Genomic DNA, 19367 nt, shown 5'->3' with positions numbered 1-19367 from the left:
GTTGGACCTACAAACTGTGCCTGCACTCAAAAAAGCATTCTTTCATACATCTGGATTGTCCTGACCCTTGTTACCCTTTCACCCCTGTAATTAGGATGATAGTATTAACCTTGGTCACCTAGAGATTTCTGGTATGCTTATTGTTTTATCCTGGTATACAGCCTCATGTCACTGCTGTGAGATGGGCAGCCATTTAAATCATTTAAATAAAGGAATACATAGTCTCATCATGTCTACAATTTATGCCTATGATGTCTGGTTATATTTTCTTTTCCAGATGCCTCAAGAACAGTATGCCCAGAGAAGCACCATGCAGAGCTCAGAAGGACCACATGTATACAAAGTGGGAATTTATGGTTGGCGGAAGAGGTGCCTCTATTTCTTTGTGCTACTTCTAATGATTTTAATCCTGGTGAATCTTGCCATGACCATCTGGATTCTCAAAGTTATGAATTTCACAATTGTAAGTAGATGATATTTTGCTTGAAAAGACTTGTAACTTAACAAATTTTCCCCAGGCTTTAAAGTTAGGGTATACAGCTGTAATAGTAGTTAACCATTTGGATCTCAAGAATGGTTAAAATGAGCTCAGGCATTAGTCGTAGCCAAGACTTGAGGTGGATCTACTTTCTCTCTTCTTAATTCACATGATGATTAGTGGATCTGTACTTTAATTCTGGAGTTCTCCCAGTAGCCAGTTTGGTCTAGTGATTAAGGAATCAGAGTAGAAACCAGATAACTTTTAAGTTCTAGTTCTATCTTAGGCTGGTTGATTGTGGCCCAGTCACTCTCTTTCTCTCAGCCCTCACAGTATTGTGGGGAAAATAGGAGGAAGAAGGAGTATTAGATATGCTTGCCATCATGAGTTATTTATAAAAATAATAAAGGCAAGATTTTTTAAAAAAAACTAAAATAAAGCAGATAAAATTTCTAACAGTTCCACTCCACACCTTGGACCACCACCTAAATATTCCCTTGTGGGTCTGTCACTGAACCTTTTGAAGTTTAAGAGTTCCACACGATGCTTTGCAGTGTATTGGCTTTTTTCATTAGTAGCTTCGAGGCTTAAATTTCCCTTCTCTTTCTTCCAAGGCAGTTCTTAAAGAATCTAACCAGAAAAAAATGGGGAATACCTCAAGCTTATAGGACTCTACTGCATATATTCTGTTTTCCACTCTTTCACGCATTTGCATACATTCAGACCAGTAGTGGGTTCCACTTACCTTCGCTACCAGTTCTGAATCGGGAGCATGCACATGCACAGAGCATCCATGATGATGTCCGGGTGGGTGGGCGGAGCCTCCCGCCGCCACCACTACCGGTTCGTCTGAACCAGGGCGAACCGGTAGAAACCCACCACTGATTCAGACTATACTCCTCCTTCTCCTTTTAAAGTCAGTTGTGTGCATAGATTAAAGTACCAGATGAAGGTTAGCCTTTGGTTTTTAAATTTTGAAAGCATTGTATAAAGTCAGCCATTATATTACTCTGCTTAAAACTCAGCAGCTGATTATATCATGTTATAGCAATAGCACTTATATACCACTTCAGAATGCATTACAACCCTCTCTAAGCAGTTTACAGAGTCAGCATCTTTCCCCCAACAATCTGGGTCCTCATTTAGAGACCTCTGAAAGATGGAAGGCTGAGTCAACCTTGAGTCAGTCAGGATCGAATTCTTAGCAGTGGGCAGAGCCTGCAACATGGCATTCTAAGCACTGTGTCACTATGGCTCTTATAATTTGTTAAAGCAAGCCCTTTTGAAAGTTCTTTTAAAATCTCCTCCCTTTCATCTAAGGTATTAGCCATTCCACCCAGTTTTGTCATGTGCCAATTTTATCATTAATGATGAAAATGTTGTACAGCACAGGATGCAAAATCCTGTGGAATTCTATTCAATATTTCTCTTCAGACGAATGGAGTGGGGGATATGTGACTGGCGAGCACTCTTGCAATGCAATAATTCAGCTAACTTTGCGTCCATCAAATGGTGAGATCATCTAGTCATATTTTAACATTTCAGTAAGGTAAATATCATGAAGCATTCTGTCAAAGGCTTTCTTGAGTTAGAGGTCCAGCTTAGGAAATAAACATTTCCCCTAGATAGTTGATGACCTTTGAAAATACTTGTTTGTAAGAAAATGAGACAGAAAAACAAACAGAATGCAATGCTAAGTTTTCATACTTTACATTATTTTCAGTCCTAGTTGTCAGTATAATAAAAAGTACAGTTATCTATCTTCCTTGCTGGAGAGGAAAATTGTCAAATTTGTCTATACAGCAAACCTTATCACAGAGAAAAAGGTTAGAATAATTCCTAAAAATGAACACTGTCCTACACTGTTATTACATGAGTGACCTAAAAGTTGGTGGATATATAGTGAAAGAGAATGCCACTGGGGCAGTGTGATTTCCTTTGTTATGTATTTAAGACTGAAAAACAGTCTTCACTATTCACTGTTCCTTGAGGATAAAAGGAAAATCATCATCACATCAAAAGTAACAACAATGGTGCATTGGAAGATCTGCAAGAAATATAATTTGCCTGTAAGCAAGAACTGGTGGGACCATAAAATAGAAAAAGTCATAGAAAATGAAGAAGTTAAATTGCTCTGGGACTTCAGAACCAGATAGCAGGCACCTGCCACATAACACCCCAGACTTAACAGTTGTTGATAAGAAAGACAAAAAAGTCTGGATAGTGGATGTGGCAATGCTTGGAGACAGCAGAAGAGAAGAGAAGAGAAAGACTGGCAAAGATAACAAAATACAAAGACCTACAAATAGAAATAGAATGACTACGGCAAAGGCAAGCAAGGGTAGTTCCAATAGTAATAGGCATCTTGGGTGCAGTCCCAAAACAACTGGAGCATCACTTGAACACCATAGGCATTGACAAATTTTCCATCAGTCAATTGCAGAAGGCGGCTTTACTTGGAACTGCTTCCATCTTGTGACAATATCTATACCATCAAACATCCAAATTTGCCTATCCCTGGTCCTTGGTAAGGACTCAATAGGTAGACAAAAATGCCAAACCCAGTCTGAACATCTGGCTGACTGTGCGATGAATCATCATCATCATCATCATCATCATCATCATCATCATCATCATCATCTTTCCATAGAAAATTCATAGGGGGGAGATGACTGAAAAACAATCCTGTGACAAATCTGTAAAGAAAATGTTCATTGACTGTCTAAAATGCAAGTGTGTGTTTCTTTTTAATTTTGTAGAAGACCTTCATGGGAATAATCATGTTATATTACATCCCTTCCTTTTTCTTTCCATTTTCTATCAAGTTTTAGTGAAACCCATATCAGGACAGTTATCTTGTTGCAAATGTCTAGGAGATAGTATTAATTGTAAAATCATTCTAAACCACTGTGATGATAAGGAAAGACAACATGTGAGACCTGGCTTATTCTGAATTGTATTTTTGGAATTAGTGCATACAAGCAGTAAATCATATGTTCCCATGCTTGAAAGCTAGATTCTTAGGGTTTTCCAGATGCATTTATTTTGAGGTTATCTTCACACTGCTGTACAGGATCCAAATGTTAGTTTATGTGTACAACATTCACTTCTATTATAAAACTGTTACATTCTCCTTGGTCATTCCAATCTTCACAACCCAGTAAATCTGTCCATTGCTAGATGTGTAGCAAGTCATCTGTTAAAGTGTATCTGTGAAGTCATTTGTAATGCCTGATACAATGAAACTAATGCAATGTTGTAGAGTTGCAAAAGGATATATAACACCCCCAACTAAAGAAGACTCAGAGGCTAGCAATTCCTCAAAGCTCCATTTTATTAGAGATATCATATTGGCACATCTGGGAAAACCCGAATCTGAAAGTTCCTGAGTTTTCCCCACCCAAAAGAAAGTCAAAGACCCATCCCCTGCATCCACAGGTTTATCACATGATCCAATCAATCCACCTTCGGAACTGAAGACAGCTCCAGTCACTCCTACCCAGGTGCAGGCTGAATGTCCTTGACTCCCAGAGAAAAGAATGTTGTTATGGCTATATATCTTCACCAACTCCTTGCAAATCCCCCCAAGATATGTGTGTGTGTGTGTGTGTGTGTATACATACAAATTTATATTTTGCTGATAAAGAAATAAAGGTAGACTGGTATAGATCTATTTCAAGCTATTTAGCTCTCATCAGCTAGCCATACTCTTACTTGGATTCTAGGTGTCTTGATAGAAAAACACTATATATATAATATATATATATATATATATATATATATATATATATATATATATATATATATATATATATATATATATATATATATGTGTGTGTGTGTGTGTGTGTGTGTGTGTGTGTGTGTGTGTGTGTGTATTGCTGTGAAGAATACTATGAGGAAGAGTATGAGCAGAACTTTTAATCATATCAAGGTTTATTTCAGTCAAAGACCAATATAGAATGAAACAATAACCAACTGTTTAAAAGTAAAAGAGGAGGAGAAGGACCAGATATAAAGCACAATATAATGCAGATTATTCTCACTACTGTTACTAGTATAAGCTACATCTATAGAATGCTATTTGTCTAAAACTAAGGGATAGAACTAAAATTCTGAGATTGGAGTAAGTTAAAAAATATTTGTTTGTTTGTTCATTTGGTTGTTTAATTATTGATGTTCAAATATTAGCCAGAGTTATATTATTCTGAGGGATGGGCATTGATTAGCTTGGATCATATCATACTAGCTGTGTACCAGAATTTTGCAACATCAGAGAAGCAAAAGATATATATTGAAAGTATCAGAATGACTTGAACGTTTTTCCAAGTGAGGGAAAATAAAACAGATTCTAATATCTATATAAAAGCAACAGTACAGTGTCCCTTCATTTCCTTTCCTATATCAAAATAATCACCCTTCCCTAGTTGCTTGAAATGTGCTAGATCGATTGTGGGGCATAAAAAGGGCATAAAAATTAAAACACTAAGGGGGGGGAAATGAGACACTTAAGTAAGAACCGAAAGTTTTAAAAAATGCCTCCAATATATGCACAGAACTGTTACATAGTCTGGTGAAACAAGGGTCTGCCTTAGAAATAATGGGTATGGACAATATTCAGTAGAACTCCAGAGCTTTTGTGCTATTGGGTTTATGAACATGGTTTGGCTGCTTTAAACATGTATGTCCTTAACCAGTTTGGCCTAGTAGCATTATAAGTTGCTGATTTAGATCCCAACCCAAAAATGTGTACCACCCAGTTTTGCATTTTCTAGATCTCCTCAGACTTGCCAAAACACATTTACAACTCTGATTTGGCATATGTCACAGTTCTATCTATCTATGCTATCATCTGTCAAGTACTTTGTCTGCACTCCTGCCTAAGAACCTTTTAATTGGGGACTAAAACTTTCCATTGACAAAACACAGTTTGCAGCTGAGTTATATACTATTCTTGCGTGAGACCATCTGCAAAGTCTCTCTCTCTTTTTTTTTTTTTTTTGACTCTGAAAACTGTAACATCATGGGCAGTACTATGGGTAAGTCCCAGAAATATTTGTCTCATAACTATATATAAAAAAAACCCCACAAATTGTAATGTTGTAGCCTATGCCTCTTGGAGTGGTTTCAGATATTTTTTTAAAAAAATGAGATATCCCAAAGCCCAAGAAAGAGATTATGTGAAGCTCAAAGTAAAATACTGTAAGTAAACGTTACGTGTTTGAAGGCTCCTTGGTGCTCTCTGAGCTTGCTTGTTTTCTTGCAGACGTTTCATTATCCTAACTAAGTAACATCATCAGTGCTGGTAAAGAGTGCTGTTTGCTGTCAGTTTGTATTCTGGTGTCTTGCCTGTCTCTGTGGGTTTATGTGTTTATGTGACCTACTGTATGCTTTCTTCTCAATCTGAATGCTTGATTCAAAACTTGCAGTATGAAAAATTGAAAGTACTTACCATTAGTTGCCTTTTTCAAATAACTTCTTGTGTAGGCCTATTATAAGCTTTTATTGCAGTGAGCTTTTCCCAGAAGAATGTTTGTTGTACTCATTAAAACACCATGAGCATTTACTGGGTATAATGAGCGCTCATTGTAATTTAATGAGTGGCCCTGCTAGCTTTTGGTGTTAAACTCATACAAGTTTTGGGCGGGTAGCCTTAGGGATAGCAGAGGAAAGCTAAGATGGCTACATTCACAAGCATGTGCAGCCTCACCCTCATCTAGAGTAGTTCCCATCCATTAATAATTTCACCCGGCTGGACATTCAAGGAGATTCTTCGGGTTTGATCTATTCCTGGGACAAAGTTGCTGACATTACTCTCTTGCCATACAATGTTGGTATACATTTTTGGAATGGGAGAGGACTTACATTTATGAATTACTGAGTGTACATCTTTGACTAATAAATGGCACAATATACAGAAGAGGGTTGGGAGTAGAGTATATATATTTGATTTATATGCCGCCCTTCTCTGGAGACTCAGGGCAGCTTACAGTGCGTTAAGCAATAGCCTTCATACTTTTGTATATTTATACAAAGTCAGCTTATTGCCCCCACAAACTGGGTCCTCAATTTACCTACCTTAGAAAGGATGGAAGGCTGAGTCAACCTTGAGCCTGGCGAGATTCAATCTTACTTTAATTGCAGACAGCTGGTGTTAAATTACAGTGCTCTGTCTGCTCAACAGTCTGGATATAGGGGTGTCCATGGTCTTTAGGGTGGTAAAGCATATTAAATCATAGCTTTTTGGAATGCAGTTTTCTGTTCCTAACACTTGCTTTGATTAGCTTTTGTTTTTCAAGCTTTTCATAGTGACTATAGAATGAAATTAATAAAGGAGAATATTTGTAGCTCAGGGTTGAAATGAGGGGTCCTTAGTGCTCTCTAAGCTTGGTTGTTTTCTTGCAGACATTAGTTTATATTCTAGCACAGGGATCTGCAACCTTAAACACTCAAAGAGCCATTTGGACCCACAGAAAAGAAAACACCGGGAACCCGAAAACTCTTCCCGTGCCTGACAATTTCTTGAGCGGTCACAAAACTAACATATGTAGTTGAAATAAATGTTCTGTTTTCTTCTGAAACTTTTCTTTTCTTGGATTTATCCATGGTTGGCCTACCAGGGGTTGAAAAACTCAATATATTGTGGGCCGGCGGGTGTCGCACATTGGTGGTTGTGACATATATTTTGAGTGACGGGGCTGCAGCAGAGGGGTGAAAGAGCCACATGTGGCTCCAGAGCTACAGGTTGCTGACCTCTGTTCTAGCGGCTTGCCCTGGGACGGTTTTAGAGGTTCTTTGATTAGGCTGTTTATTGTTGACTTCTTTGGCAGTTCCTTGATTGGGGTATTGTTTATTTGATTGTTGGATTGATGTTAATCTATGTACATTTGGGTGTTGATTATTGTTTTGGATTTTTTGTTCCCTTTTTAATTTGTTGATTGTTCTCTTTGGCACAGTATGTAGATATTGTTTATGTCTATGTGTCTATTGATGGCTAATTGACCAGAGTGCCAGGATTATCTAGGGTTTTTTTAATTATTTGAAAAACAAATTGTAAATAAATAAAACCATTTCATTTCCATATAATTCTTTAAGTATCTTTAAAACATTGAGCATGTTTTAATTGGGGTCTAATTCAAAAGGTGATATTTGCTCTACATGAGCTAATTCTCACACTTCTTTTGGTAATGTACTCTACTCTAGTGAAAGGAGAGTATTCAGGAAATATGAAGAGTAACAGATGGCAGAGAATAGGGAAGTGAGCAATACAAGCACACATACAGTATTATACATGTACTGCTTGCAGCCAAGGAGATAAACTGTGGAGTCTTCCCCTCAACCCTTCTTTACCATCTTTAAAAAAGTGATAATTTCTCATCGCCATAGAAAAGAGGTGTTAAGGGAAGTAAATGGCTAAAATAAAGATTCAGTTATTGGCTAAGGCTTAACTTTCTATGATGAGGTTTGACTTCTCAAAGTCTGGTCAATAGTTACAATATAAATCTTCCTGAAAAGAGGCAATGTTGACAAACTGCAGCACTATGGATATTTCTTGAAGTGTTTTGGCTTTATCTTATCAACAGATCATGGCCAAAAGTTTTCTGAATATGGAACTCCATATTCAGAGTTGAGATGGGGTGTCATAAGAATCATTTTAAACCCTGTCACTTAGATGCTTTGAGCATCTCACCATTTAAAAATTCAACAGGACTTTGATGCTAATACAATTTGATATCTTGCCATCAGCAGTTCGTGAGCGAAGATTCAGGAAGCTCATCTGCAGAAAAAAACACAGTATGGGTCTTGTTACCCTTGACCCATACCCTATTTTACTGTGACTGGTAGATAAGTTCCATGAGCATCACCTGATATCGGACAAAGACCCAACAGCAATGTTTATCGTAATCACATTTGTGCTGATATGTCATAGGTTGTTATCATTATTAACAGCAGGCTAAGCCATTGAAATACACTCTGCTGATAAGGTGTAATAGGTTTGGTGTAACATTTTTGGCATTTTGGATTTCTATTCAGTAATTCTATGTAGACACTGATATGTGCAATTATATACTGTACTATTTCAGCAATGTTCGTGACCCCAGTAAAAGGTGGATGATAATTTCTGTATAAAAATCCAGATATAGGCTTAAATGCTTTATAAAATGAATGCTAATTTGCACTATTTAAATGCCAACTATTATCATTACCTTGCTTTATTTTGGAGATAATTTTTAATTGGTTAGGAAAAGTTATTTTTAATATACTTATTCTCTCTTGTGGGAAAGCTACCTGTTTCATTATAGTTTTGTAAGGACAATCATGGGATAATGCAGTAGGAAAGATGTATTAGACATTAAATATTTAAAGTAATGGGCTTTGTTTTAATTACTTTTTCATTAAAATTCTTTCTGAATAAAATCTAATCACCTAGCAGTATTCCTTGTTAATTGTTTCTCCTGGGCAATCTTAAGCTTAAACCAATTTTTGCTCTAAATAGCAAATAATAGTAAAGTCTAGTCAAAGGGGACCCTACTTGAGACTGAAAGTTTGGCTTCTTTTTTCTAATAGACAGAATTAATTGGCTAGTCATTGTTTATTAACTTATTAACATGCACTGAAACATGAAACACCATAGCTGCATCACTTTGTAATCAGATGTTCAGGCAATTTCCTTCTTTCTTTGAGAAACAATTTTGTAGGTTACTAGAAGTAGAGACCGTCAGCTGAACTTGTCATGCAAAAGCAATCAGAATCACTTGTGAAAAGTTTCAAGAGCAATTTTATTGCTAATCAACTATGTTACAAGAATTTTGCCATACAGTGTATTCTCTTGGGAATAGCAAAATAAGGTGTCAAGGATTCTGGGAAGATCAGGACACCTCCCTCCTGTGGATGATGAGAGAGAGAGACAGAGAGAAACAGACAGACAAGATATATCTATATCTATATATCTAACTATATAGTTATATAGGTAGATATAGATAGATATAGATATAGATAGGTAAAAGGTAAAGGTAAAAGTAAAAGTAAAAGTAAAGGTAAAGGTATATTTGAGATTGATAAACTTGCTTTATGAACTGCATGTAGATATGTAGGTGATTAAAAAGTTGAACATAAACTCTAGTATTTATCTAACATCTATCTATCTATCTATCTATCTATCTATCTATCTATCTATCTATCATCTATCTATCTACCTACCTACCTACCTACCTACCTACCTACCTAATTTATATAGCGATCCATCTAGTATGCCTGCATAAACCCAATAAGAATGAAGGTGTTTTAGGGCCTTCTCAGTGGCTAATATAACTTATAAAGATATTTAAGTCCCCTGAGATCCCCCTCAACAAAAATCCCCCCAAATAGAAAACAAATAAGGCATATCTGCATGTTTTCTGTGAGCTTGAACTTTTAGAACAGGGTAGCAAGAATGATTTAATAGGTAAAGTGGATATTTTCTGGGATGCCAGCCATGACAACTGTGTAGGATCTGAAGGATCCAATGTGTTAAAATAAACAGAATAAATAGAAAGAGAAGAATGTAGAATACTTTAAATGTATCCACACCTCCAGAATACCATTAGTCTACTCCTTTTTGTGCCAAGAAACGTTATGCAAAGCTCAGAAAGAAAGTAAGATATAGTAAGCCAAGGACATTAATGGTAGGAGATAAGAAAAGTAAAGCAAAAGTTTACACCCAACAATTCACTATATCTCTATCTTTCTGTTGTTGCAAACATTCATGTAACAATTCATTCACTGGGTATGCTTTATACTGGAAGAAAAGAAGTCTTCATAGAAACCTAACAGCTGTTTAATATCTGAAGGGTTGTTGTGCAGAAGATGAGACTAATTATTCAGAATTATTCTGAAACATAGGATAAGAACCAATGGGCTAAAACTTACAAAAAGTAGATTTCAGTTGCAGATGGGACAAACTTATTCAATAATAGGATAGACTTCATAGGCAGTTTGTAGTGTTTCCTTCTAAAAAGTGTTTGAATAGAGGCTGGTGGCTATCTATCAAATATCCTATAGCAGCAAATTCCTATAACTCCCCCCCCCCCCTGCAAGTTATCAGCCTAAGGTACTTTTGTGCTTCTTCTAACATATCCAAATGTTATTTCTATGTAACCAAGTCAGCAGAAGTAGAGTCTTATTTATGTAACTCTTTATATTTTTTCAACAATCATTCATTCTTCCAACATATCATATACTATCCACTCCTTTTCTGCCAGCATTTGTATCTTTTAATATTCCTCAGTTCTCAATTGGATAGAAAACATTCTATCAAGATCTATATTACAATTGTTTCATTGATTTTATTTATTTATTTATTTATTTTATTTATAATTAAATTTATATACCGCCCTACTCCCAAAGGACTCAGGGCGGTGAACAGCGAAAAGCTAAAATACACATAGTACAAACGTTAAAAACCATTTAAAAATACATTAAATACTTTGGCCCAACAAATTTAAAACACCCCAATTTATAAAACAAATTTAAAAGGGAGGTTAGGCCAGACCAGCCTGCTGGAATAAGAATGTTTTGAGGGCACAGTGGAAAGTGTGCAAATCCGGGATCCTCCAGTCGACATTTTTTGACCGACGGCAGCCTGAGAAGACCCTCTCTATGGGAGTGTACTGGTCGGTGAGAGGCTACTGGTAGCAGAAGGCGGTCTCATAGGTACCCCGCTCCTAAGCCATTTTCTTTGCCAGTACATTCATTTTTAGATCCAAATTCTTTGTTGCATTGTACAAGCTATCCGATATTCACTGCAAATCAATTTAATCTTTATCAGCTACACTCAAAAGAAAATGTCCTTAAACAACAAACCTCTATAATCAATACATATTTTCTTAATACACATATTCATAAAAGTATTAAATAACAAAGGGGCATCACATTTTGATATTTTTATCCCTGCTCCATATTAAACCGTTGGTTAAGCATTTATTTTTATTTCTATCACTTACCTTTCTTACTATTCTCAACAATCGTCCTTCAACTCTGCAACCCTACAAAACCTTCAATAATTCAAGGCTATTTGCTCAATTATGCATTTTGCACTTTTTCATAATTGAACCTACACTTTTATTTGTCATGTGTATGAGATCCACTATCAAAAACCCAATCAAAAAGCCATGTGAAATTTTAGGCCTCATAAACAGATGTTTTCCAAATATACAAAATAATAGTTCCTCTACATTTATTTCGGTTCCCACTTTAAATATTATGTGCAGGTTTAGCCAGTTTATAGAAATATTCTGGCAAACTGGAACAGGCTCAGAAAATAGCAATGAGGATATTCAAGAGACTAGGTTGTATAATAAGAGTCTGAGGAATCAGGAAAGATTTAGCCTTAGAAAAGAAAAGATTGAGAGGGGAGGTGAATTACAGCAATCTTACAAGGGAACTGATTCCCAGACAGGTAATTGGCTTCTCTTCACTAGATATTCTCTGGAGTAGATCAGGCAACCATCTGTCAAGAGTTGCTTTGATTTGGATTTCTGCATTGACTGGACTTGTGAAATGACCACTTCCAACTTAATTAATCTAATGTAAGGTGATCAGGTGATCCAGAAAAGACATTCCACTTTTATTTATTGTATTCAATAGTATTCCAGTAACTATCTATCTATCTATCTATCTATCTATCTATCTATCTATCTATCTATCTATCTATCTATCATCTCTACAACATTCTGTTCATTTGAAAATGCTCCTCATTCCATTTGGGGAAAATAGAATACATTAAAATAGTAATTTTACATGGTAAATTGCTGTACAATATGCAGCAATCTGATATTAAGGTTATTTTTTATTCTAAGTCCTTATTAGTATAGGAAACTATAATTAAATGTTTATTAAGCATTGCATTCTTAATTCTTTTCACAGTCCTTAATTATATATCATATTGAACTTGTCCTTTTCCCTTTCTTTTCTGTCTTTTGCTCTTTATTGTATCTCTTGAGTAATTTAAAACAATAGAATTTTCCATGTTAACTAATTACTGCTTTTCCCAAATTAATTTTCACTCACTGGCTACTCTGATAGAATTTTCAAATGTTCACCAATAATCCTTCATGTGTTTTCTCCTTCTCCATAATAATATTAATCTTCTGAATATTAGAACAAAAGAAAATTTCCTCTAAACCTCTGAAGCATGCCTTTTGGATGTGTGTGTGTGTATGTGTGTATGATTTCTGTAATTGAGTTGTCAAACTCTGGAATGCCCTACCTGATTCAGTTATCTCAGCTACAAATTTTCACAGTTTCAGTCACAAATTGACTTATGTGGACCTTACTTCATACTTAAGTGGTCAGCAGAGGGTGCGTGCATAAGTGCACTAACAGGCCTATCATCCCTGCCATTGCATTTTTATTATCTTATTCTTGTTCTCGTTTTTGTTTGACAAATTCCAATAAATAAACATGCAAAAAATATTAGACTAAATTGTGCTTATTTAAATATAAACATGAATTAAGTTATACTTTAACCTGTGGTGGGTTCCTCCCGGTTCGGTCCGGTTCGGCCGAGCCGGTAGCGGTGACATCACCAAACCGGTTCTCCGTCCTCCCACCCCCCACCCCCTCCCCGCGTTATTCTTACCTTTTATTTGGCCCCACCCCCAATCTATTGCTGCCTCCTGAGTCCCAGCTGATGACTAGAGGGAAAAAAACTGTTTAAACTCTTGCTGTGGGGCTTCAAAGGGCCGTCCTACAGCTGATCAGTGTTAAAAGCAAACAAATGAGTCGGGTCGTAAGTGCAAGGACATGGTTGTAAGTTCGAGGACCTTCCAGAAATGACTCTGACCAGCTAGCCACGCCTACCTAGTCACATGACCTCCAAGCCACACCCACAAAATAAGCCACGCCCACAGAATCGGTAGTAAAAAAAATTAGAACCCACCCCTGACTTTAACATAATCTGAACCAGCACATAGCCCTTTATATATTACTTTGTACGCAGAGTTATATACTTGAAAAGACATATATCTGTTGTGGAAAAAATAGATTTTCTTTAATATACAGTATGTACAGCTTACCAACCTATCAACAGAAGAAAGGTAACTGTAGAATAAAAACTTAAAAAAACAAAAGATAAAATTGTAGCCTTCTGTTCTACAATATGGAATGGAGACAAGTACTTATTCAGAGTCAGACTTACTATTGGGGAAATGAGAAATAAACATTTGAATATCTAGTCCCTTTATTTATTGATTGATTGATTTATGAAACTTTATGACTAATCCACTCACTGTCCACATAACCAGTGGACCACATAACCACTTTATATGGTTTTATTGTTTTACTTATGCATTGGTTTACTGATTTATATTGTTTTTAATAATTTGTGAGCTGCCCAGAATCTTCTGTGTAGATTAACAGATATATAAATTTGATTAATAAATAAATAAAATATATATTACATGACTAGGACTTCGGTTCTGATAGTTATTCTTTGTCTAAAACTGTTTTATTGCTCATATAGCCAAATGAAAAGCATCCTAAAATGAATGACTGCTCTCAACATAAAGGAAGTTTCCCCCCACTCCTTTTGACTATATGGAATATGTAATGTTCTTGCAAGGAATTGTGTGTGTGTGTGTGTGTGTGTGTGTGTGTGTGTATGTGTGTGTGCAAATATATAGATACAATAGATGTGTCAAACAATGAGTGTACTCTTTGTGTGTGTACAAGTGTGTGTATGTATGTGTAGAATGTGTATTATGTATGTATGTGTACACACACACCCACACACACCATAGTGCTGATTGTTGCTGGGACAGTAGCAGAAACAGCACTTCAGGTTTCATTTTGTATATTCTGTTGTGTCACTTGAAGGTTTTCTTAAGCACATCACCATTGCTATGTAAATATGGAAAAAGTGCTTGTGTTGCAGCTGACATAAAATGAATTTTGAAAAATGCCCTATGTAAATTCTCTTTGTTCCTATCCATAGCAACTTGTAAGAGTTGTTCTGAGAGGCTGAGAAAAAAATCTGTCTTTCAAGAGGAAAAATGTACAGTATCCCATGGCAACCATTGTCCAGTGAATCTTAGAGAGAACAGAAATGGCCACTGTAGGTAGAGCAATTTGTTACAGTAGGCAGAAACAAAGAGACACTGTAGGTAGCTCTTTTATCTCCCCATCTTCTCTTGAAAGACCTTTAAAATACCAATGCAAGGTATTGCTGTACATAAAGGTACAGGTGTCCTTGAGTCAAACTTTCCAAAATCCATGTGATGTTTGCAGCAGCATTATAAAAATGGCTTGCTAGTGCCTACTTCTCAGAAATTTCTCCCACTTTAGCCAACAACGTAGATTCCTGAGGTCGTCCCAATTACCCATGTACAGTCAAGGCTCCAAAAAACAATGATTCTGCTTAGCATCTAAGATCAGCAACGGTTGGCTATCTGCTGAGGCATTACAGCTACAAACCATTAGACCACAATTCTGGGTCTTTCTGGGCAATATGCTGTTTGTAAACTGCTTAGAGAGGGCTTAGACATGGTATATAAGTCTAAGTGCTATTGCTATTGCTATTGCTAAATAGATTTTTTTTTTTAGCAAAACAATTTACATTATTAATTTTTCTGAGGGGCATCTATCATTACAGGAGTTAGACTTGCTAAATGCAGGAATGGAGGAATTTAGAATACTAGGGAGTAGATTTGGTTGTCAAGGTCATGTAGAAAGTGAGATTATACTACACTAGAGATATTTGTATAGCATTTCCTGAGGGCATCGTGTGTTGTATAGAGTCTTCTATTTAACATGCAGCTATTTTCTCAGCTAGATTTTTCCCCCTGTAATCTATAGTGCTAGCCAAAGGCAAAAAACAGAACTTGGGATCTCATTCTTTCTGAAGAAGATGGTTCTTTTGATCACTTTCCGCTCTCTGCTATGCTATGCCATGCTTCCTTGGAGAAGAGAGTATTATGGTAGAAGTAGAAAAAGCCAAAACCCTTACAAGCATGGACAGAAATTGTTGAGAGAAATAATAGAGGAGTTATGCATTATAGAAAAATCAGATTTTACATCTTTGTGGTCTCTGTACAGATTTCCTTGTAAGATCTATACTGCACAGACTACTGTGAAGACACCTGTGTTGGTTTATATTTCTTACCATCTACAGTTATCAGGTTGAGGAAGATTCTTTTTAGCGTAAGACAGGGAACCACCACTTCCTTTCAAGACAGAGATTCACACAAGTTCAAATCTCTTGAAACCCATTCTTGACACTCTTGTTTCATCTAATTGCCAGGTTAGCAGAAACTTGGGAAACAATATTGTCACAACTCATTTCTAAAAAGAGAAATTCTTTTTATTCCTCTACTTGTTTCTTTTTTGCTTCAGTATACCTGTGGTACCTAGGCCTTCTTGCAAATGGTTTTTGTCTTTCTAAAAAAAAAATCCCAATAATGATGGCCATAATTACTTTCATTATATCTTCAAATACATGAAGGTTAACAGATAGAAGAGGGTGCAGATTAGTTCTGCCATGCTCCCAAGGGTGGAAGAACCACCAATGAATGCAAGCTTTACAGAGGGAGACAGCATAGGACACAGGATAACACTGATAGCAATATGGTGACAATTAGGAATGTGCTGGCACTTGGATCTAAATTTAGAAAGGTTTGGATTTGGATTAGAGGTGCACAGTTCTTGGAAAATACCATATTTTCCAGCGTATAAGATGACTTTTTAACACAAGAAAATCATCTCAAAAGTCGGGGATCGTTTTATACGCCAGGTACCCGAATCTGAGTTGCTGGCGCTGACCGATGATGCTACAGGAGCGCCGACAACATTGAGGGGAAGCTGTGCCAATCTCATCAAGGCTGCATGCCACTCAATGCTGGACCCAGCTGGTTGCTACGCGGAGCTTCACCCAGTCCCAGCTGGGGCTCGCCATCACTGGGGGTCTGGGGAAGTCAGAGCGTGGGTAATACCCACCTGGATACCTGGGACGGTGGCGGAAGCTCCGCGCAGCAACCAGCTGGGTCCAGCATTGAGCAGCATGCAGCCTTGACGAGATCGGCACAGCTTCCTGTCAATGTTGTCAGCGCTCCCGTAGCATCATCAGTCAGCGCCAGCAACTCAGATTCATGAAGCTGTGCTGATCTCGTCAAGACTGCATGCCGCTCAATGCTGGACCCATCTTGTTGCTGAGCGGAGCTTCACCCAGGCATCCAGGGGGATATTACCGATGCTCTGACTTCCCCAGACAGGTAGGGCTCGCCATCACTGAGGGTCAGCTTAAAACTAATCCCCAATAGTAGCAGTGCTCATCTCTCCCATCATCCAAAAACTTGGGAGAACAGCCAAGTCTTCAATGTCTTGTGAAAGGGTAGCAGGATTGGGACCATTTGAATCTGTTCCACAGGAAAGATGCTGCCATTGAGAAGTTATAACATCAGAGTTCAAGTACATGAAGTTGTTTAGTCAAAGAGGCTCAGAGTAGGCTGTCTCTACTAGATGTAATAGACTAGGAAGAAACAAGAAAAGAAAGATGGTCTGACAAGTAGCCTGGTTTTTCATCGTAGATGGCTTTTAAATGCAGATTAGCACCTTGAATTGTACCTACCAGATTCAGATCAGTTCACAGAGTTACAGTGTTACATCGGCATAACAATAAACACCAAAATTGCTTGTGCCACTGCATTCTATACCAGCTGCAGCTTCTGAATGCTCTTCAAGGATTGTCCCTTGCAGAGCATCTTGCAGTAATCCAGATAGGAACTGACTAAGGCTTCCAGGTTAAGAATGGGCATAATTGGTGCAAAAGATGAACCTGTGCAAAAGCTCCCCCTCCCCCATCACATCTGCCACTTGCTGTTCGAGCAGAAGCTGAGAATCCAAATTGCATATGAATTCTAAACTTGGAATGGGAAAAACAGCTTCAGTTATAATCTTTGGCCATGCCACATGCTGTCTGTTAAATTGTCTTGTCCTTGCCTCTTTTATTTGCTTTCTACTATAGTTCCCTAGTTTTGATCTTTCCTGCTATATTCACAATGTTCCTTTTATCTCATGCCAGTCAGTTTCTGAATATGTCACAGTAGTGTTCTCCAATTCTCTTTATCATCTGTGCTTTTAATTTCACTATGATACATTCTATCTATACCAGTGGTGAAATGTAAAATTTGTTACTACCGGTGCTGTGGGCGTGGCTTGGTGGGGGGTAATGTGACTGGGTGGGCGTGGCCAACTTTAAAAAAAAAACTTTTAAAAGCATTTTTTCTACAACCTCTTCAGCTGATTTTTGTTACCAGTTCTCCGAACCACCCGGCGCCCTCGCTACCGGATCGGGTGATCCGGTCCAAACCAGGAGCATTTCACCCCTGGTCTATACCATTTTTTCCAATTAAGAAATGATCTGCTCAGTTTAAAGAGGGCTGTAATATTAATACATCAACAATACATCAACCTTCCTAGCTATGTGGTGTCCAAATTTGATGGATCAAGTATGGATGGGAAAATGTGTACCAATATGTATATTAATGAAAAATTCCACATCAAACAAATTGTGCAGTTTTACATGCAGTATATTATGAAAATTGCTTTCAAAATGTATATAGCAAAAGGGTACAGAGTAATATATGTAGTCAGCAAAGTGTGCATGAAAACTCATTTCTATTTCCATGCAGACTTTTTTTTTAAAAAAAGGGAAATTACAAAGTGAAGCAAGAAAAGATTTAACCAAGCAAAACTTGAAAAATTCAAAGACATTCAAACTGACAATTTCATCCATCCCACTTTAATTTGTACTTTAAATTTAAGATTTCCTTACAAATTTAAGGAACTAAGTAAATATTTGGAATAAATATGACTCTGCAGTTCAGTCTGAAGAGTACATTAAAAAAAAGTAAGGACTGACAAAATTTCATGCAATGTTGTTCAAAATTTATTAATCCAATCCCATGCATGATAGAAGGAGAGATTTATTTATTTTATTTATTTATTTTATTTGATTTCTATACCGCCCTACTCCCGAAGGACTCAGGGCGGTGCACAGACAAATAATAAAACACATACATACAAAATTTAAAAGTAGAATAAAATCAAATTAAATAATTTTGGCCCCAACAAATTTAAAACCCCAAACTTTTTAAAACCAATTTTAAAATTGAATGTATAAAATACTAAAAGATATTTAAAAATTAAAAATCTTTTATAAAAGAGGGAGAAAATTAGGCCAGGCCCGCCTGGTGAAATAATAAGGTCTTTAAAGCGTGGCAGAAGGTGCGCAGATCCGGGATCCTCCGTATCTCTGGGGGGAGCTCGTTCCAGATAGTAGGTGCCCCCACAGAGAAGGCTCTCCCCCTGGGGGCCGCCAGTCGGCATTGTTTGGCCAACGACACCCAGAGGAGCCCCTCTCTATGGGAGCGTACCGGCCAGTGGGAGGCTATTGGTGGTAGTAGGCGGTCCCGCAAGTACCCAGGTCCTAAGCCATGGAGCGCTTTAAAGGTGGTAACCAAAACCTTGAAGTGCACCCAGAAGACCACCGGGAGCCCGTGCAGCTCGCGCAGGAGAGGTGTTACATGGGAACGCCATGTCGCTCCCATTACCACCCGCACGGCCGCACTCGGCGCCAGTTGGAGCCTCCGGGTGCTCCTCAAGGGGAGCCCCATGTAGAGAGCATTGCAATAGTCCAGGTGGGAGGTGACAAGAGCATGAGTGACCGTGCGTAACAAGTCCCGATCCAGAAAGGGACGCAACTGGCAAATCAGGTGAACCTGATGAAAAATCCTCCCGGTCATGGCCATCAAGTGCTCTTCTAAAGACAGCCGTGAATCCAGGAGGATGCACAAGTTGTGCGCCCTCTCCGTGGGGGCCAATGATTCGCCCCCAATAGTCAGTGATGGCACCAACT

The 19367-nt window shown here is 37.7% G+C and overlaps 1 protein-coding gene across 1 annotated transcript in view; it reads left to right on the top strand.

Moving 5' to 3' along the window:
• SGCD (sarcoglycan delta) overlaps positions 1-19367 on the top strand; it is a 202020-nt gene that overhangs the window by 10671 nt on the left and 171982 nt on the right. The window contains exon 2 of the mRNA XM_070933852.1: positions 278-463. Within this exon, the coding sequence (XP_070789953.1) occupies positions 278-463 (186 nt within the window). The remainder of the gene's footprint in view (positions 1-277; positions 464-19367) is intronic.

Source organism: Pituophis catenifer, unplaced genomic scaffold, assembly GCF_029215685.1.
Source record: "Pituophis catenifer annectens isolate HBS135680 unplaced genomic scaffold, rPitCat1.0.hap2 SCAF_2, whole genome shotgun sequence".
Classification (NCBI taxonomy): Eukaryota; Metazoa; Chordata; class Lepidosauria; order Squamata; family Colubridae; genus Pituophis; species Pituophis catenifer.
The sequence above is the reverse complement of the archived record's forward strand: the minus strand, read 5'-3'. Positions and strand labels throughout refer to the sequence as shown.